Source organism: Saccostrea cucullata, unplaced genomic scaffold, assembly GCF_032062105.1.
Source record: "Saccostrea cucullata isolate Sc308-1 unplaced genomic scaffold, CSIRO_AGI_Scuc_v1 ctg5859, whole genome shotgun sequence".
NCBI classification, from domain to species: domain Eukaryota; kingdom Metazoa; phylum Mollusca; class Bivalvia; order Ostreida; family Ostreidae; genus Saccostrea; species Saccostrea cuccullata.
This window is the reverse complement of record NW_026929243.1, coordinates 16,879-38,112: the sequence shown is the minus strand read 5'-3', so window position 1 is coordinate 38,112 and position 21,234 is coordinate 16,879. Positions and strand designations below refer to the sequence as shown.

The window sequence follows — 21,234 nt, the reverse complement described above, 5'->3', positions numbered from 1 at the left end:
GATGGAATAGAATATGGTAAGACCATGAATTTCATGTTAAACACTGATATGAAAAAAATATTTCTTTTTATTGTCTTCAAAAAAAGAAAGAAAAAAAACCCCACATTTTTAGAGAAACTTTGGCATTTATTTTGACTAAAATTCATTGAAGCAGAAAACATCAACTGAGGATTTAAGAATTTCAAAACGAATTTAATTTTTTTTTTTGAAAATAAACAATATTTCTTAAGTTAATCAATAAAAATAAGTGTATATAGATTCTACGATTGACATAAAGATCTTCAGAGAAGTAAATGAACTTTGTTCAGGTCACAGAGCAAAGATAGAGGATTCCACTGAAGAACTGTATGCAGCCACCAGACATGAGGGATTCAACGATGTTGTCAGAGGAAGGATATTTGCAGGAAATTTCTTCTTACTGAGGAGGTAAAAAAAGACATCAGTTACATGGAAACCAATATTATTTGGACAATATTTACCCAAGATTTGTCAGTTTTATGCATCCTACATATAAATTAGGGATGTCAATGAGTACCCGGTTAACCAAACATGTTAAACAGATTCGTCTTAAAAATAAGAAGAAATTCAACAGGCCAGAAACCTTCAGAAAAACAACCGACTTTATCGAATTTTGTCAGTTCTCCAAGAAGCTGTAAATTCTCGGGAAATGAGACAGATGAAATTACACTTGCGATTGTTGATATCATTATGTTTGATTACATGCCAATACAAATGGTTGAAAGCAAAGGCTCTAAAAAACTGATGTCAATCGTTGCACAAAACTGCAATATACCGTCATGTAATACTGTAAAGTCTAGGATCGAAAAGGTGTATGAAGATCGTAAATCCACTCTGTTAGGAGAACTTGATAAAGTTGATAATGTAGCTCTGACGACTAATACTTGGACATCAAATGCAACAAAGAGTTACATTATAATTATGGAGCAGATTATTTTTTAAACAAAAACACTGTGAACCATTAATGATTTTATTTCTTGTGTTTATCTGATAAATAAATTGAACTTAAAAAAATGTTAATTAAATTTAGTTGGACACGAAGTGCTCATAATTGTTACAAGAGTTTACAATGTTTAACATTAATTGACATACTTGTTCATATTTACTACACTTTTACCTAGTACCCGGGTATGGTACTTGGGTACTTGATCGGAAAAACGTCTGAGTAACCGAGTATTAAAAATTGACTGATTTGACATCCCTAATATAAATACACAATTAAATAGATGTTTATGGTAAAAATATTCACAAATAACAGAAGTTGTCAGAATGCAAAGATATTTCTTAAATAAAATTGTGCTTATGTTTTGTCCAAGGTCATAAAAGTGATATAAGTCCCGTCATTTTTAAAGTTTAAAATTTCTACAAATTAAGTCGTACTATTCTTTATGCATGCTCCAGTTCATGTTATAATTTATAACTGAGAATTTAGAATACTTTAATGTCACTTTTAAACTCTATTTTTTTTTTACAACTTAATGGCTATTTATACATTATATATAAAAAGCTGAATTGTATGTAAACAATGGCCTTTATTTGTAGAAACTATGACAACTTCTTCATAAAAGCCCAGAAAGTAAGAAGACTGATTGCTGAGGACTTTAGAAATGTGTTTAAGGGAGGGGTGGATATACTCCTGACCCCCACCACACTGACTGAGGCCCCGACCTATACCTGGTTTACGGAGGAGGACAATCGCACCAGGGCAGAAGAGCAGGATGTCTTCACTCAACCTATCAACATGGCAGGTCTGTACAGGAAGAAGCAGGGCTTACATACGAGTATATTCTAAAAACTTGAATGGTTTATAGTTATATGTTATGTTTAGCTTGCTTTGTAAATTAATAGTCTGTCTTTGAAAATTATTGAAATTTTACTTTAAATAATTTAATATCTATGAGTATTATTTCCTACAATTTATATCAAAGTAGGTTTTTAAAGTGATGCATTTTTAAAAATACTTACCATGAAAAAGTATATTCATATAATATCATTTACTCCCTTTGTGTACAGGTGTTCCAGCTATTACTGTGCCAGCCTCACTTTCATATTCAGGGCTTCCCATTGGTCTTCAGTTTGTAGGACCCAACTTTCATGACAGACAAGTATTGACTGTGGCCAAGTGGTTTGAACAACAAACAAATTTTAAACAGCTAGACTTAAGTTATTTAGATAAATCTTCATGAAAAGATTAAATAAAGAAATTTTTCTATATACTAAGTTTTCTGATTTAATGATGAGCTATGCTTTTGATACAGATTGACTTTTCGTGTTAGCTTGTGTAATTTTTGTCAAAAGTTAACAATTTACAAAAAGCTCCCTCTGGATTATAAGGTTGAAAGATTTGGCGGTGGGGCCTGAATAAAATTTTGTTTGTTTGCAGTTGCCTACCGACCCACTGAAAATGCACCCGACCCAATCTTTTTTGGCCATTGTGTAATTAAATTTTTTTTTCAATATTTTTCAGGATATTGAAACTGTTTCATTTTCAATTTTGGACTTGTTTTTATCAATCAGGGGTTTGTAACAAGAGTAGAGCTTATTCATGTTTAGTAGACCTATGAAAAGCTCTATTATTTGTTATATAACAAAAATCTGAATTTTTTTTGTACAAAAAAAAAAAAAAGGAAAAGAAAGCCTACCTACCTACCTACCCAGTCTAAAAAATATAGGTCGGCAACTGCAAACAAAGAATTTTTTAAGCTTGGCCTGGTAGTGTAATGATTTAGAAAATGGTATTACATACAAGTAAGACTGATTTGGTTCATATTTAAAGAACTTTATTGGAAAAAGGTACTCTAATGATGTTCTACCTACACATGCCTAACCAATATTGCAGCATCCTGGAGCCATATTTCAGTTTGACAATACACAGCCACATATGGCTTCCTTGACAATTGCATTCTTGCAAGCCACAGCAACCTGTTTCTACAATTGCATTAATTAAAGTAAATTGCCATAGTTAAACCAAATGAGTATGATTTGGACAATATGGTTTAGCATGATTTTCCAGACAATTGCATCTTCAGACTCTGCAACAGATGACCAAATCTCTACATTTAGAGTGGGATACATGTAGCATTCCTAATCAATTCTTAATAAACCTAGGTTTCATAAGATGCCGTTTAAGATGAACATTGGTGTCTGTTGGGCGCATGCCAGATATTGACCTTTCATGACCTTGAAATATTCATGATTTAAAAATTTTTGAGCAGTAGTTATGACATTTAGATAGTAGACATGTATATATTTCTCATATATATACATATATTATTTTTATCATTTATTCCAAGCGTTCTGATTGACTCTAACTTGATCACACGATTAAGTATATAACAGCATATAGACTTGAGTTACTATTTATAGAATCTGAAAGACTGAAATGCATATCGACTTGATGTTTCTTAAAATGAAGATAATTTTCTGTAAAAAAAGTACTCATTTCAATTATAGCTAAAACAATGTATGATTTGATGTTTCTAAAAATATTTACTTCAACTTCTATTAAATTTTTTAACGCTCAGCAATTGATGAGACGAAACAATGCATTAGATTAGGATCTACATGTACTTTATATTAAAACATATTTGATATGTTTGTCAAAAATTGATATAAAACTTAATGAAATAAATGAAATATTTTGAGTAAGTAAATCCTCTAAATTACTCTATCAATATAAAGGAAACACATTTACATTACACAACTTAATTTTTTTTTATCTCTAGTCTCTAAGTGTTACTTGTGCCTTTTCCCCATTATTTTCAATTGTCAATCTATGTAAAAAAATAATATAACAAATGTAGCCCTTTAATTTGGTCAATCCATAGATATATCAACTTCACAGAAAAGCATATTGATCTCGCACTTCGTGCTCGGTCGATATGATTTTTTGTGAAGTCGATATATCTATGGATCGACCTCATCAAAGGGCTATATTTGTATACATGTAGTATATAATTATAATATTGAATTGGGATATACCGGATATATGTGTCTGTATTTTTATTTCTTGCTACAATGTTTCAGAACAGCTTCTTGGTAGAGACTTTTCAAAAGTCTTTTTTAAACGTTGGTCACTTTTACTAGCTTATACCTAAAACTTTTTATCTTTTGAAAACGTTTGGTTATCTTCAATGCATTCTTATTTATAAATTAAACCATCCCATCAATAGTTGCATTCTCTATTGAAAATATTAAAAACGTAATTTGTTTTATTTAAATAATTTGTGAATTTCAAAAAAGTTTCCATCCTGCAAAGGACGATCTTCCTTCGGCATCGCTTTGTATGTAATGTAATGCCCCTGTTTGATGTGAAATGCGTGTTCTTACGTAAACGTCATCGCCTACGTTAACGTGTGCAACGACAATACCCGTTACTTCTGTCTCGAAACCTAATGTCTAGAGGTAAATAGAGCCAAATTTATCATTAGTTCAACTGAATGGGCATCGTCGGTACCTGATCGAATTGTCCATGTAAAAATGTAGACACCCGACTAGGGAACCATAAATACTCCTGTTGTAGGATGATAAGCGTTTCCAATGTTGGTTTTTACAGTGTCAAAGACCAAAACATAATGATCACTTGGCGAAATTAATATGGCTGACATATAGGCATAAAATGCAATAACACCGATGCCGTGGACAGTGTTTGAAGACAAAAGAAGTCTTTCTGTAATAGAAAAGAGTTTAAGTCATTTCTTTAACATGATAACTGGTTTGATATTGTGTTTTGTGACTATTAACCATGCATTATGAGATATACGATTAACAATCTCAATGTTAGCTTTAATAATTTTTCCTACTCTGAATTCTCCCAGTTATGTGGTTCCTTGTTGATTCTGAGTTACTAGTATGTTTTGCCTCATTTTCAGCGAATCAATTTTTTCCATCACTTGGTTTAGTAAATTTTTGCACACATTCTTTCTCCATTTGTGTAAGGAGGTTTTCTAAATGATAGATGTGATTCTTGTTTTTCACATTACTTTTTTTAAGCATTGAAATATCTCGTTCTTGGGTCTTTGAAATATCCTTAAGTTCACGTGTACGAGTTTCCAAGGCGTATACAGTAAAACTCGGTTATAACGAAGTCACAGGGACCTATGAAATTACTTCGCTATATCCGTAATTCGTTATAACCGTATAAGGAATTCATTAAATTTATAAAGCTGGGGATCCAAGATGACTTCGCTATATCCGTAAATTCGCTATATCCGTGTTCGTACTAAACGAGTTTTGCTGTATTCTTCTTGCATACTCTTTCTTCATCCGATCAAATTCTGCTTTATTTTCCAAAAGCTCAAGTTCAAGATTATCATATCGTTGTTGTTGAGCATGGTTAAAGTCCATCAACTCATCTACGGTGTTCAGAAGGACTTTTAGTTTTTCCTCAACAGAATGAAGTCCATCATGCCCTTTTGCACATGTCCATGATGGTGAAATAGATATTACATGTATAAAAAATAATCTGAAGAATCTTTCCATGATTCTTACATTTAATTTGATGTTCGATTTCAGTTCCAGTATAAATTGTAACAAGAGGCCCATGGGCCACATCGCTCACCTGAGAAGCTTTGACCATTCTGTTCTTTACCAGATTTCCCCCTTGTTATACATAATGCATCCCCACCCTACCCCACTGATCATAATTTAGACATTTTGAAATGTTCACTACCCAATGATCCTTCCATGGGCACATATGTTTCAGCTTTTTTGGCCCAGTGGTTCCTGAGAAGAAGATTTTCAAAGATTTTTCCTATATATTTCTATGTAAAACTTTGATTCCCTATAATGACCCCGCCCTTCCCCCGGGGGTCATGATTCCTACAATTTAGAATTTACTCTACCCCAGAATGCTTCCATATAAGCTTCACTTTTTCTGGCCGCATGGTTCTTGAGAAGAAGATTTTCAAAGATTTTTCCTATATATTTCTATATAAAAATTTGATTCCTCATTGTGGCCCCGCCCTTCCCCCGGGGGTCATGATGTGAACAATTTAGAATCTACACTTTACCAGGATGCTTCCACATAAGTTTCAGCTTTTCTGGCCCAGTGGTTCTTGAGAAGAAGATTTTCAAAGATTTTTCCTATATATTTCTATATAAAAATTTGATTCCCCATTGTGGCCCCGCCCTTCCCCCGGGGGTCATGATTTGAACAATTGAGAATCTACACTACCCCAGGATGCTTCCACATAAGTTTCAGCTTTACTGGCCCAGTGGTTCTTGAGAAGAAGATTTTTTAATGACCCAACCCTATTTTTGTCTTTTCTTGATTATCTCCCCTTGCGAGGGGATATGTCCCTTCATTTTAACAATTTAAATTTCCCTTCACCCAAGGATGCTTTGTACCAAGTTTGGTCAAAATTGGCCCAGTAGTTCTTGAGAAGAAGTCGAAAATGTGAAAAGTTTACAGACGCACAGACAGACGGACGGACGGACAGACAGACGGACGGACGACGGACAAAATGTGATCAGAAAAGCTCACTTGAGCCTTCGGCTCAGGTGAGCTAAAAAGAAGACAAGGAGACAATACTATAGCTGCAATGCCATCTTATCTTACGTCAAATGTTTTCGTTCTCATCGAAATCTAACAGAGATCTTTAATATAACATTACACTAAAACTGTATGTACATGTTTATATAAGAATTGCATTAGTGGGCTTTTGCGAAAAGCGCTGACTTTTACAGTCGACGGCTTACTTTTACACTTGGACAATATACGGAAGCTCTTTTGCAATAAAAATATTCAGCTCAACATTTAATTACCGAAAATAACGGACTGAAATAAAGCACATATAAGTTGCCCATGAAGAATCCGACAATCACCCTACCCGCAAATACCACCCTTCACATGCTAGTGCCCCTAACACCATACCCTTGATCACTAGAAAGATTTTCTGATCTATTAACAATTCTGAACCTCCATACATGACACAGGTTTAAATGTCGAAGTAAACCGTTAAATGTAAAATTCAGGGTCTTCGCAAAAGTCCATTTATAATGCTATTGATATATATTATAATCACTTCAAAATATCATGCCGTTACATCAGTTTAATGAATTAATAATATTCTTAAGATTCAGGGACATTCTTCGTAAATTATCAAAACATTGGAGCAGACTCTTTTTCTTTTTTTACCAAGTGTGTTCGATTTATTAGCTTTCACGAACTCAAACTGAGAACAACTTTTGTCGACTTAAAGCTGAACACGGTTTTCAAAAAGAAAGTCTTGATTATCAAGACGTCTGGATGATCGAGACTAGTCAGTAGATTGTGTCTGCCATTTTCGATCGGACTCTCACTATATCGGAGGACACCTATATAAAGGGCCCGACTTAGTCTCTGTTAAGTGTAATAGTCTGGTCCTGATTTTTAAAAAGAAGGCTAGAAATAACTTCTAACGGCAAATAATTATTATTTGGTCCAGCATAGGTTTTTAAACTATTTCGAGTATGCTGAATCCGAAAAAATATGCTGGCCTTCATGAAAATGGCGTTGAAGAGGTCAAAATGGCGATTCAAAATGGCGGACATCCAATTTTTCTATATTTTCTCTTAATACAAAAAAACCAGCCCGAACACGCCGATACCCGTGACAGTACCACAGTCAGGTGTAACGAATGTAAAGAGTATACCCTACTCTGCTACCTTGCCTGTGACGAGAAGTGTATTTTGCTGTTGAGAAATTCAAAATATGTTATTATGATAATGTCTCGAGTAACTCTTTATAACAGATAAGGCTAAATCTAGTTAAAAGCATTCTCAAAAAAAATTCTTGTACGATGAGATGTAAAGTCCATTTATAAGGTATAAGTCAAGAAAAATCGTATATTGTACAGGTCGACACTTTCGTAATTTTGCTTTTATCAAAATGTCTAAATACATAGGTTTTTCCCCTACACAAATATCAATGTCAGAAGTTAATTAAGAAAACTTCATTTCTTTTGCCATTCAGTTGTAAATTACAATTTGACAAGAAAACTTCATGAAATAAAACAGTTCAGTAATCTCCTGAAGAAAACAAATTGAATGTACTTGATAGTACACTGTAATTGTAATATCTTATGTATATGACTTGTATAACACATGTTTTTAAGGACAGATGATATAAATATAAACTTAAAAAAATTGAAAAAAAAAACGAACTGAGTCATGTTTAGGTAAGTAAAATAAACAAGTTTAACCGCGTAGTTTTTTTTTTCATTCAAAGTTTCACAAAAGTGGGATTTGAACAGACATAAATTTACATAGGTTATAAACTTAAAGACGGTTGGTGAAAGGTACAATTTTGAACGTCACAGAAAGGTTTACAATTTGTTTCATATTTTAGAAATTTATAACATGTATTTGCATCATTTACAAAAGAAATAGGCCAAAATATATATACAAATCCAGACATCCATCTTTTGTTTATCATCTGTCCTAAATAACGTCTATATTATTAAAACACTTTGTGAGGAGTTAAAGATAGTGAGCACTTATCTGTTATACACTAAATCATGCAGTTGCAGCTCGTACGCATTACAAATATTTGCTTGAGATAAAACTAGCATACTTTAATAGCTTCGAAAAAAATATTTAAGTAAATGGAAGTTTGATTTTCAGAAATCAGCTGATATCATATTCCTAGCTCACAACCATGAAGAAATTGTTCGTAACAAGTTTTCTGTTACCATTTCTGACTTTTGGAGAACAAATTAACAGTCCTGAGGATGTAAATGCAAAATAAAATGTTCTTGAACACACTTTAAGCGATCTAGTGGATTTTGTCTGCATTCAGATGTTGTGAGGTGTGTTGTATTTGTATTATTTCATCATGTATATTATTAGTAACATTAAGTTTCTTGAACATTCCAGAGTGGTCAACATGTTCGGTCATTTTTCTAGAACATTCTTGAACTTTGTGCATGTCCAGAACTTTCCAGTAATATCATGTATTTACAATTTCTAGAATATTCTAGATTTATATTACTGTATAAATACCCTGTCAATTCGATGCAGAGATAGAATTGTCGTATAAGCATCATTGAGGTATTACTGGGATATAATTTCACTGGGACATTGTGTGCAGCAACGGACACTCTGATGTATGTATTTTTAGATTCTTGCTAAGTTTGTACTTAATGATTTGTATATTACTGTAAATAAATTATTGTTAAGTTTAAACTGTGTGATTGATCTTTGCTGGCATTTAGGGTTATTCTGACCCATAACAGAATTGGGGGCTCGTCCGGGATAAAGAATTTCTTGCACTTTTGCAGTTTATTGTCAGAATTTTGTTTATTGAACCGTTAAATTTGATTATAAGCCAGCAGAAATCAACATGGTGTTTTCGGTCACAGACTTTCTTAGTTCACCAAGTGTTCAGGTTTTTGATACGTTAAAAAAGGATGACTTGATCGCATTAGGTTTGCATTTTGGGTTAGATGTTAATAGCCATTCTCTGTAACCACTTAAACTTGTTGCCACGCATGGTCACCAATTTCGATGAAACTTCACCCATGCTTAGTACTTGACACCAGAAACAAATATCAAACAAAATTTCGTTGCTATGTGTCTCGGTTGCTATGGCAACAGCCAGAAAAGTTTGAAAAATCGAGATTTTCAGCCACTTTAAATCTTGACCGTGGCTTAATAAAAACTGGAAAAAGCATACAAACCATTCTCACAAAAACATGACACCTTGATGTCACTTATACTGTAAAAAAACTGTTTAGAATATATCTCCAAGTAAGTGGTAACCAAGGGTACATTTGGAATACATTTAAAATGCTGAAATATGCTGCAAAACACTCCGTATTCACTAATGGTAGGTGTTACATGCTAAAACTCAATCAACGACTTAAGAAAAACAATGAAAATGTTTGACCTTAAGTATATAAGTATGAGCAATGTTATTCTATAAATAACTTTTATGGTTGCCATGGTAACACAGTATAACCATGCAAAACCAGTAACTAAGATTGGGTTAATGCTACTGTCTTGAGGAAAAGCATGAAAATTCAAGATTGGCAAATATGCATCCTTAGGACCTTGCAATACCAAAACCATAAGAAAAATTGGGTATAAATGCTACTTTGCAGTGTTACCATGGAAACAAAGTACCAGTGCTTAAAAGTGAATTATTTTTCGCTGCATTAAAAATTAAATTGCCATTTAATCAAGAAACAAATTAAAGGACTCAGCTTGAAAAGTACTTATATGTTAGAACTGACGTTGAATATCATATATTGATAAAATTTGATGAATAAAACAACACTGTTGCTATGGTTACCAAGAAGGGAAAATGTTCGATTTTGTGAACTTTATATCAATATTAAACCCTGTGTGCCAACTTCTTGCATCCACTTAGAGATTGGATGACAGTCAAAATTAAAAGTCAAGTTAGCTGTTTATAAATATCAATCATAAAAGTTTTGGGAATCTACATTTAAGGGTACGTATCCAAGGAAAGAAAATATTTTTCAGGTTTTTAAGCATATTTTTTCTGCTTATTTCCATAGCAACGCTCTATTTAAAGAATCTAATCTGATTTTTTTCAAATGGGAAAACTTGGAGCACACCAACATCTTATAAAATTGATCATTAGTTATGAGGAAATGTGCTTTTTTTAAAAGATAGGATCAGATTTAAACATACAGAGTGTTACTTTGAAGGGTTCTTGTGGTATAAAAACCTTGGCAACCATTGCCAACCAAAATGAAATATCATATTTTGTTCTTGGTATATGTTTCAAGGCTTTTTTTTCTATTATTTGGTCACATTTCATCCTATAATTGCTTTTTATTTTTACGTGTATGACTTTATAAAATTCAATGAATATTTTTTTTACTTTTGAATACTTTGTTACCATAGTAACGTATGTAATAGTTGATTTACCAAACATGTTCATCATGCATTTGAGACATCTGACCTTCAACTTTTGGAAACAGTCACTGCCAATTGTTTGCTTTGCCGCAAATGTTAACTGTGGGGCTCTAAACATGTTAAAAAATGCCATTTTCCGAACTTTAAGACATGTTGCCATGGTAACTATAAAACATAGCAACCAATTTTTGCCTGATTTCAGTTTAGGGTATCAATGACTTTTATCATAGAGAGTTTGGAGAAATTCTGAGACTATGCGTGCCACAGCTCCTATATAAAATTTCAAATCATTACAGAGAATGGCTCTTAAATCCTCTCAGAGAAAGCAAGACATTAGAATTAAGGTTGCAAACAAACTAGTAGAAGAAAACATCTTTGAAAAATACGATCTTCCAGAATATACAGTTAAAACAGAGTTAGGCTCTTACAAAATGGCAGAATATCAGTTTCAATTAGAGTTAGAGAAAATGCGATTAGAAAGAGAAAAATTAGAAAGAGAAGAGCGAGAAAGAGACAGAGAAAGAGAAAGAGAAGAACGAGAGCGTGAACGGAAATTTGAATTAGACAAATTAGAAAGACAAGAGCACTTTGAGTTAGAGAAATTAAGATTACAGCAGAAACCAGAACCCTCATTTGTCAAGAATGAATTTGATGCAGCAAAAAATATTAGGTTAGTTCCGAAATTTCAAGAAAAATCTGTAGACAAGTATTTTCCCCAATTCGAGAAAGTCGCAGAAAATCTTAAATGGCCACAACACGTTTGGTCAACAATGTTACAAAGTGTACTGGTTGGCAAAGCAGCTGAGGTATACTCTGCCCTAGGGGTAGCTGAAAGTTCAGACTATGAGAAGGTCAAAGCAGCAATATTAAACGCATATGAATTAGTACCTGAAGCGTATAGACAAAAGTTCAGAAAGTATAGAAAGTTTGATAATCAAACATTTGTTGAATTTTCACGAGAGAAAGAAGATTTATTCGATCATTGGTTTAGATCTAAGAATCTTGATAAAACTTTTGCTAATTTGCGCCAAGTCATCCTGGTAGAAGAGTTTAAGGAATGTGTTTCTCAAGATTTGAAAACACATTTAGAAGATAAGAATGTGAAAACTCTTGAAGAGGCAGCAGTCATATCTGATACTTATGCTCTGTCTCATAAAAAGAATTTTGTTTCAAGATCTCAGACTAGCTGTAATTCTACCAATTCAGACACATATAAAAAGAGTGGTTCAGGGTCTCAGTCTTTCACAAGTTCCCAGTCTCCATCCCAAGGTGGTTCTAAGTCCGGTCCAGGACGTTTTGAAGGATCTTCTGGAATAGGGTCGCTTCCTACTTGTAGTTATTGTAAGAAAAAAGGTCATCTGATCAGTGAATACTTTAAACTTAAGAGAAAAAATGACTTTGATAAAACTCAACCACATGCTTGTGCGGCAGTTAGAGGAGATAGAGAAGCCTTAGTTTCGATTTGTTCTGACACTCCTGATGTCCAGGGTTCACAGTCCAGTTCTATTGATTCTATGGAGGATTATAAGCCCTTTATGTCTCAGGGATTTGTTTCACTCGGTGACTCTAGCGAAATAAAACCTGTCCAGATTTTGAGAGATACTGGTGCTGCACAGACGTTATTGTTAGAGGGCGTGCTTCCTTTGTCTGAGCAGACTTCTACTGGTGGGTCAGTTTTATTACAGGGTGTGGAGCTAGGCGTCATTGATGTTCCCCTGCATAGAATTAGTTTGAAGTCAGATTTAGTTACTGGACCTGTTATCGTAGGTGTTCGACCTACTCTTCCTGTTCCAGGCATTTCTTTGTTGCTAGGCAACGATTTAGCTGGTGGAAAAGTTGTACCAGATCCTATAGTTTGTGAGAAAATCACTCCAGATGTCATGTGCGATGATGAAGATGATGACATTTATCCAGCCTGTGCTGTTACTAGAGCGATGGCCAGAAGACGAGAAATGGAGGCAGACCATACTCAAGCCTTTGACGAGACGAATTCCTCTGTTGATATTGATTTGAATGACACTTTCTTATCTGACCTTGATGGCACTCAAACAAGCATGGAACCACACAATATCAAGAAGCAAGAGAAGAAAGAACTTTTACCAAAATTTGGTGGTGAGGATGATGAGTTGCATCCACTAGTTAGCCAAGGCAAGGACATCCTCAGCCGAGAACGTTTACTCTCTGAACAACATAAAGACCGAGATATCATTCAACTTAGCAAGAGGGCACTTCCACCAGAAGAGGCTACTTAAGTTGGAGAATGCTTCTATATGAAAGATGGCATCCTTATGCGAAAATGGCGACCACCTGACGCTTCTCCAGATGAAGTGTGGCGTGTTGTTCACCAGATAGTGGTCCCAGCTGCTTATCGTCGAGATGTCATGAGTTTAGCTCATGATACACCTATGGCTGGTCATTTAGGTATCAATAAGACTTATAACAGGATTTTGAGTCATTTTTATTGGCCTAAGCTAAGAAAGGATGTTTCGAAGTTTTGCAAGTCATGCCATGTCTGTCAGATGGTAGGTAAACCAAATCAGAAGATACCATCTGCTCCTCTCCAACCCATTCCAGCTTTTGAAGAACCGTTTAGTCGAGTGTTGGTGGATTGTGTAGGACCTTTGCCTAGGACTAGATCTGGAAACCAGTATTTACTTACCATTATGTGTACATCCACTCGATTTCCTGAAGCCATACCTCTTAGGAATATAAAGGCAAAGAGCATAGTTAAGGCCCTAACCAAGTTTTTCAGTTTTGTAGGAGCACCCAAGGCAATTCAGTCGGATCAAGGCTCAAATTTTATGTCGGGGTTGTTCCAGCAAGTCATGCATGAGTTGGGTATAAGGCAATATAGATCAACTGCTTATCATCCTGAGTCCCAGGGAGCGCTAGAACGTTTTCATCAAACCCTAAAAACAATGCTGAAGACCTATTGTTACCAGTATGAGAAAGACTGGGATGAAGGGGTTCATCTTGTGCTATTTGCTGCACGAGAAGCAGTCCAGGAGTCTCTTGGATTCAGTCCTTTTGAATTGGTGTTCGGTCATACAGTTAGAGGTCCTTGGAAATTGTTAAAGGAAAAGTGGCTGACTGAGACTAGTGATCTTAATCTTTTAGATTATGTGTCTGATTTCAAAGAAAAACTTTACAATGCTTGTAAATTAGCACAAGAAAATTTGAAGAGTTCTCAGATGAAAATGAAAATGTGGTATGACAAAGATGCCAGAAATAGGGTGTTTAAGCCAGGTGATAAGGTTCTTGTATTTTTACCTATTCCTGGTCATCCTTTACAGGCCAGATTTTATGGCCCTTATGAAATTGAAAGCAAGATCAGTGATGTAAACTATGTAGTTAAGACACCAGGTCGACGTAAAGAGAAACGGGTTTGTCACATTAACATGTTAAAAGAGTATTTTGAAAGGTGTGACCGAAATTCTGTAAAACCAGTTTCAACTTTAGCCAATGCTAAGACTGTTCAAAATTGTATTGAAAGTGATACGAGTGTAGAAATGAATGAGAAAGATTGTAATCAGAGTGTCCGTTTGAAAAACTCAGAAGTTTTGGCTAATTTGGATGCTAAACTTGGACATTTGAACATTCACCAAAAAGAACAAGTTAAAAACTTGACGAGTGAGTATCATCAAATCTTTTCGGATGTTCCAAAGAAAACTAATGCAACTTATCATGATGTCATAGTGGGTGACGCTCTGCCTATCAAACAACATCCGTACCGTCTTAATCCAATAAAATTGCAGTACCTAAGAAGGGAAGTGCAGTACATGTTGGACAATGACATTGTTGAACCTAGTAAAAGTGATTGGAGCTCACCCTGTATTCTTGTACCAAAACAGGACGGTTCGTACCGATTATGTACAGACTTTAGAAAGGTGAATTCTGTTACCAAAACCGATTCATATCCAATACCTAGAATCGATGACTGTATTGACAACATTGGAAACGCGAAATTTGTCAGTAAATTTGACCTGTTGAAAGGCTACTGGCAAGTACCGTTAACAGAAAGAGCAAAAGAAATATCTGCTTTTGCTACACCAGATGGACTTTACCAGTATAAAGTAATGCCTTTTGGCATGAAAAACGCACCGGCTACATTCCAAAGGATGATTCACTCCCTTCTTCAAAACCTCGAGGGTTGCGAGGCCTACATTGATGATGTCATCATATACAGCAACACATGGGACGAACATATCCGAATCATGCGTGCTTTATTTGACATTTTAGCTAAAGCAAACTTAACTGTGAACCTTGAGAAGAGCGAATTTTGTCATGCTTATGTAGAGTATTTAGGTCATAAAGTAGGTCAAGGTTATGTTACACCAATTATGGCTAAAGTGGAAGCTATTGCAAAGTTCCCGATTCCTACAAACAAGAAAGAGTTAATGAGGTTTTTGGGCATGGCTGGGTTTTACAGAAAATTTTGTCCAAAATTTTCCTCAGTAGTTAGTCAGCTTACAAATCTTTTGCAGAAGAGGGTTAACTTTGAATGGACAAAAGACTGTGAAAAATCCTTTCATAAAATCAAATCTGTCCTTATGAGCAACCCAGTTCTGTCAACTCCAGATTTTTCTAAGCAATTTAAGCTTACTGTTGACGCTAGTGATGTTGGAATCGGGGCAGCTTTGTTTCAATAACATAGTGATAAGGTAGATAGAGTTGTTTCTTATTTTTCAAAGAAACTTACAAAATGTCAACAAAAGTATTCCACCATTGAAAAGGAATGCCTTGCTTTGTTGTTAGCCTTACAGCATTTTGATGTTTATCTGAATGTTACTTTGCATCCAATTCTTGTATATACGGATCACAACCCCCTGACATTTTTGCATAAATTGTCAAACAAGAATCAAAGACTGACTAGATGGAGTTTGTTGTTACAAGAATACAACATAACAATTAAGCATATCAAAGGCAAAGACAATGTTATTGCAGATGCCTTGTCCAGAGTATCGTGAACATATATGATTTTGTATTAATGTACATATATTTCATTTTAACAATATAAGTTTTCATTGACATTCATACTTTTTAAGGGGGGAGGTGTTGTGAGGTGTGTTGTATTTGTATTATTTCATCATGTATATTATTAGTAACATTAAGTTTCTTGAACATTCCAGAGTGGTCAACATGTTCGGTCATTTTTCTAGAACATTCTTGAACTTTGTGCATGTCCAGAACTTTCCAGTAATATCATGTATTTACAATTTCTAGAATATTCTAGATTTATATTACTGTATAAATACCCTGTCAATTCGATGCAGAGATAGAATTGTCGTATAAGCATCATTGAGGTATTACTGGGATATAATTTCACTGGGACATTGTGTGCAGCAACGGACACTCTGATGTATGTATTTTTAGATTTTTGCTAAGTTTGTACTTAATGATTTGTATATTACTGTAAATAAATTATTGTTAAGTTTAAACTGTGTGATTGATCTTTGCTGGCATTTAGGGTTATTCTGACCCATAACACAGAGAAAACGTAATGAAGATTTAGAACTCAGGATTCTACAGAACCAAAAAGAATTCGAGCAAATGAAGGATCGGTATAGTGGAACAATAAAAACTTTGGAAACTCGTATATACGTAAACTTGAGGATATTACAAAGACTCAAGTTCGTGATCTTACGACACGGAGAAAAAATACAGTAGGAGAAAAGAGGTTTGTTACCCATTTAAAACGCCGAATTACAAATGTGGAAAAAGTCCATGTACCACAGTTTGAAAATCCATGTGACCCCGAAAATAGTTCCCATGTAAATGTTGCCAGTGGAAAAGCATTATTGATGGATAAAATCAACCCTGAGAGAATTCAGAGTAAGAGAAATCTTAGAGGTGAGTGGAAAAAATAATTCAATAAAATTTTCTTCACTTGATATGATGATTGCATTGTCAAGTGATATGTCTGAACTTATCGGTAAAATTAAATTTATTTTTAATTTTAAATATATCTGTTCACTTTGTTTTATAGAGCGATCTGTCACTCAAAGATCAAATGAAACTGGTATTATTGCATTCTATGCATATATGTCTTCGATGGTTGGGAACCCTAGTACACGCCTAGTATTGGTCTTTGATGTAGTTCGAACCAACATTGGAAATGCATACCATGCTTCAACTGGGGTCTTTATTGTTCCTGAATCTGGAGTCTATGTGTTTACCTGGACATTTCGATCAGGGAATGGTGATGGCCACTCAGTTCAACTAATGATAAATACAGTAGAATATGGTTCTGTTTATCATCGCACACTGAGAGCTGTAGAAGCAGAAGAAACAGGAATAGTTGTTGCGCAGGTAACTACCGGAGACGATGTTTATGTGAGGATAAAATCCATATATCGTCTAGGGATAGCACACTATATCCAAAGCGATTCCGATGGGAGAACATCTTTTGCAGGATGGAAGCTGTAAAGTAGATGTATGTCTGCATCAGTTAATGAAGAATACCATTCATTAATTTTTGAATTTATAAACTGCTCTCATTTTTTTAATTGCAAAGACAATTTACACACAAAAATGGAAATTTGTAGATGTTACCTGCACTGAAAATGCAGAATTTTGTAAAACCGAAGTACATATTAATTATCCTGCTCTTGTACTTTTACATTTTAAGTGTTGAAATATTTTTCATTGACAAGAACACCATTAATACTTATTGATGGATGAGCTCAAGAAACCTAAGCAAGCTTAAAGTGGCTTACTTTTTAAGAAAGCTGTAATAATGTAGCCTTTTCTATTTTTCCTCTCCAGGAAATGTCAGATTAAAAAAAATCGGAGAATGCTACATTATTGCAGCTACTTTTTAAGGTAGTTCAATCCTTATGTTCTGAAAATCAGCAGTTAAGTGATTGAAGTCACCCGAGTAGTGCAGTGGTTAGACCGTTTCTATAGAGTCGTGGAGTAAGGAAATAATCCTTACGTCGCGGGTTCGAATCTGTATGTGGGACGTGGAGACCAGTCCTTTGGATGAGATCATATAAACCGTGTTCCGTGTCCAGTACGTGCAGGCACAAAAAAGATCCCTTACCGCTAAATGGCCCTATGTGCCGACCATTGATCAAATTTTGCACCTTTCCACAAGCTAGTGATGGCGTTTCCATATGGGTGCAACCTTCTCTAGAAAACAAATATAAAAATATTGTAAAGTACTTTTAGGGTGAATTTAATACCGGTAGTTCGCCTTTAAAGAGGAATGTTAGATTTTAAAATGAAAAATAAATATTGACTTTATTACCGAAGGGTTTGGTAAAGTGTTTCCAGTACTTCCAGAAAAAAATAAAAGAAAAAAATGACGGGAAAAACTCAGCCATCTGTTCTTCGTATACCTGAAAAAAGTATTATGCTTAATACAATGTAATTCTGAAACGGAATAAAATGCATTATAAATATTGTACTTAATTTTTTCAACATGAATTGAGATAAGAACATTTGACCGGCTGTGCCAATTTTCAATGACATTTATACTTGTAACATATGATGAATGTACAACTGAGATAACACGTGGATAAGTGTTGATAATTTCGCAACATATTCAGAACTTTATTTTGCGTTGGTTTGTACGACGGTTTCAAAGACTGAAAACAAAACAGGCATGAAGGCATTGCTAACATTTTTTCTCCTAAGTGCTCTTTTACCAGAAAGGACTTGTATAGAAAATAGCAACGGGGAAGAACATATTTTAGAAAATATGAATGTTCCTCCAAACAAGCTGAAAGATGAGAAGGAGGACATAATGCACATCCTAAAACAACAAAATAAAGATCTAGAACTCGAACAAACCGAAGACAAAGAAGATTTTGAGAGGATTAAAAGCGAACTTTATAAAGCCATAAGCATTCTGGACAATCGCTTACGTACATTTGAGGGTGTAATAATGGATCAAAATCGTGAAATTTATAAACTAAAACAAGAAAAGGAGGAAGACAGGAATTATATCAATCGATTAGAAAAGCGCCTTACTCAGTTGGAATATAAGTTTGAAAAAAGTGATGAAAAAAGGAATTCTTCCTGTGAGAAGAAGTCTATAGAAGACATTAGATCTACTAACTTAAAGAACGTCGAGAGAATCCAGAGTAAGAAAACGTTTCTTTATAAATGCAATAAATAAATATAAAGAGTATTTATCACTTAATGCACAAGAACGTATTATAACAAGTATTGCCTAATATTAGTAATTGATTTTCCTTCTACAGAAAGACTTCTCACCCTTCCAACAACTTCTCATGGTTCTATTGCATTTTATGCATACATGTCTGCCTGGATACCGTCACCAAATCAACACCAGGTGCTGGTCTTTGATGATGTCAAAACTAATATTGGAAACGCTTATCATCCATCAACTGGGCTTTTTATAGTTCCTGAATCAGGCGTGTACGTCTTTACATGGATGTTTCGAACTGGTGCAGCCCATGACCATTCAATTCAGCTACTGATAAACAAAGACGTATTCGGTTCTTTGTATCTTCAGTCAGTTAATGGTCTAGAAGCACAGGAGACAGGTATCGTTGTTGCCCAAGTTAACGCTGGAGACGACGTTTACGTGAGAACACATGCTACGCTAACCTTAGGTACTTCGGACTACATCCAGAGCAACTCTTACGGAAGAACGTCTTTTGCCGGCTGGAAACTATTTTAAACATAAAATGAATATTTACTTTATTTTTGTCTTTAAAGTCACTTTAATCTCATTTTCTGTCTTGTTTATCTCTAATATATATGCCAAACGCCAAACAAAACAAAAAGAGAAAACGTTTGAAATAAGCTGATAGTAGTTTATACTGGGTATAAGGTGCCCCTGCTTCTTTCCTGTACTGTATATTCCGTTATGTAGTTTCCCCCTGAAGTTTAAACCTACAGTAGTACTAGTATGTTGTTTCTCTGTCATTTAGTTCTTTGCTTCTTTTCTGTAGTTAAAACCATGTACCACAGAGTCTGACACATCTGTTTCATACTTGGATATTTTACTTGAAAAAGACGTTGATGGTAATCTAAAAACCAAGCTCTATGATAAACGTTATGACTTTAAATTTTCTATCGTCAGCTTCCCTTACTTATGCAGCAATGTACCTTCATCACCTGCATACGGAGTATATATATCTCAGTTGATTCGATACACAAGAGCATGCTCTAAGTATGAACAATTTCTAAAACGAGGTAAATTATTGACAAGCAAGTTGATGAAACAAGAATATCAACAGCCTCGTTTAAAGTAATTTCGTAAGTTCTATGGTCGATACAATGATCTTGTCAGCAAATACAATTTATCATTGAGTCAAATGCTGACTGACGTGTTTCATACTTATCGTTAGTCCATTATTTATACACCGAATTGACGATTGATTTTTCCGTTATTTCCTGATCATGACAAGGAGCGCACGGCGCATGTGACCGGTCAGCAGGGGATGCTCACTCCTCCATGGCACCTGATCCCACCTCTGATGATTCGGAGGTCCGTGTTTGCTCTGCTCCTATTTTGTATTGTTTTATGGACTTTGATATTGAATACTGTTCCTTATCTCCGTATTCTTCATGTAGTTTCTCTGCTTCTTGCTGTATACCTCGTATTTAGTTTCCATGCTTCTTTCCTGCTGTTAATACAGAGTATGTAGTTTTCCTGCTTTTTTCCTGCAGTTAATACCGTGTATGTAGTTTTCCCTGCTTCTTTCCTGTTGTTAATACGGTGTATGTAGTTTTCCAGCTTCTTTCCTGTAGTTGATACTGCGTATTTAGTTTCCCCATTTCTTTCCTGTAGCTAATACCGTGTATTATATTTTTCCTTGCTTCTTTCCTGTATAGTTTATTCCGTTATGTAGTTTTCTTTGCTTCTTTCCAGTAGCATATACCTGGTACGTAATTTCTCTGCTTTTTTCCCTTTTTATTGCAAAAAGGGCAGTGCTCTTGATATTGATCCTTTTACGGCGATATGTGTTTTTCTGACGTCAGTGACGGATACATTTGGTAGCCAAGTGTACATGGTCCGCATGCAGGATCATCCTTACGCCGTGGATTCGAATTCTACCGCAAGTCATGGACACTGGTCCTTCAGAAAAGACCGTATAAACCGAGGTTTCGTGTGGCGTGTGCTTGCATGCGAAAACATTCTTACTTTTCGGCCGTAAGAGACGAGTGGAGGCCTTTATTTGCATCTCTCCAAAACCCGAACTCTTTATCCATTATCACATTCGATAATGCTTGTCATCTAGATGCTTATGTAAGAGGATTTTAAAGATTTTTTAAATTGTTCTTCATATATGGTCATCATATCATGACCAAATGACCCAAATCCAGGGGCATGGAAGTTGAAAAAGAACTAGCTGCTCAATATCACCCTACTAT

The 21,234-nt window shown here is 34.9% G+C and overlaps 3 protein-coding genes across 4 annotated transcripts; all 3 read left to right on the top strand.

Moving 5' to 3' along the window:
- Positions 1–6: 6 nt before the first annotated feature.
- LOC134280209 (glutamyl-tRNA(Gln) amidotransferase subunit A, mitochondrial-like) lies at positions 7–2,232 on the top strand (the record flags this gene model as incomplete). The annotated part of the gene is made up of 4 exons (XM_062762627.1): positions 7–16; positions 309–426; positions 1,561–1,766; positions 2,032–2,232. Coding segments are annotated over 4 exons (507 nt in total), but the record flags the coding sequence as incomplete, so codon positions are not given.
- Positions 2,233–8,528: 6,296 nt separating this feature from the next.
- LOC134280211 (complement C1q tumor necrosis factor-related protein 3-like) lies at positions 8,529–17,481 on the top strand. 2 transcript variants are annotated; one of them, XM_062762630.1, is made up of 3 exons: positions 8,529–8,799; positions 16,377–16,716; positions 16,871–17,481. In XM_062762630.1, exons 2-3 carry the CDS (start codon positions 16,686–16,688, stop codon positions 17,308–17,310), a joined length of 471 nt encoding a protein of 156 aa, XP_062618614.1. In that variant the 5' UTR covers positions 8,529–8,799; positions 16,377–16,685; the 3' UTR covers positions 17,311–17,481. The 2 variants fall into 2 exon arrangements, with proteins under 2 accessions (XP_062618614.1, XP_062618613.1); XM_062762629.1 differs by having other exon boundaries at positions 8,530–8,799; positions 16,377–16,734; positions 16,871–17,480.
- An 811-nt stretch (positions 17,482–18,292) lies between these two features.
- On the top strand, positions 18,293–19,534 carry LOC134280210 (uncharacterized). Its single transcript, XM_062762628.1, has 2 exons — positions 18,293–18,971; positions 19,092–19,534. Exons 1-2 carry the CDS (start codon positions 18,491–18,493, stop codon positions 19,532–19,534), a joined length of 924 nt encoding a protein of 307 aa, XP_062618612.1. The 5' UTR covers positions 18,293–18,490.
- Positions 19,535–21,234: the final 1,700 nt, after the last annotated feature.

Excerpts from the sequence above, each read along its gene's own strand:
- LOC134280210 (XM_062762628.1), top strand. The coding sequence starts at position 18,491 with ATGAAGGCATTGCTAACATTTTTTCTCCTAAGTGCTCTTTTACCAGAA. Across the intron at positions 18,972-19,091 it reads GAACGTCGAGAGAATCCAGA|AAAGACTTCTCACCCTTCCA; the intron begins GTAAGAAAACGT and ends TTCCTTCTACAG.
- LOC134280211 (XM_062762629.1), top strand. The coding sequence starts at position 16,686 with ATGGATAAAATCAACCCTGAGAGAATTCAGAGTAAGAGAAATCTTAGA. Across the intron at positions 16,735-16,870 it reads GAGTAAGAGAAATCTTAGAG|AGCGATCTGTCACTCAAAGA; the intron begins GTGAGTGGAAAA and ends TTTGTTTTATAG.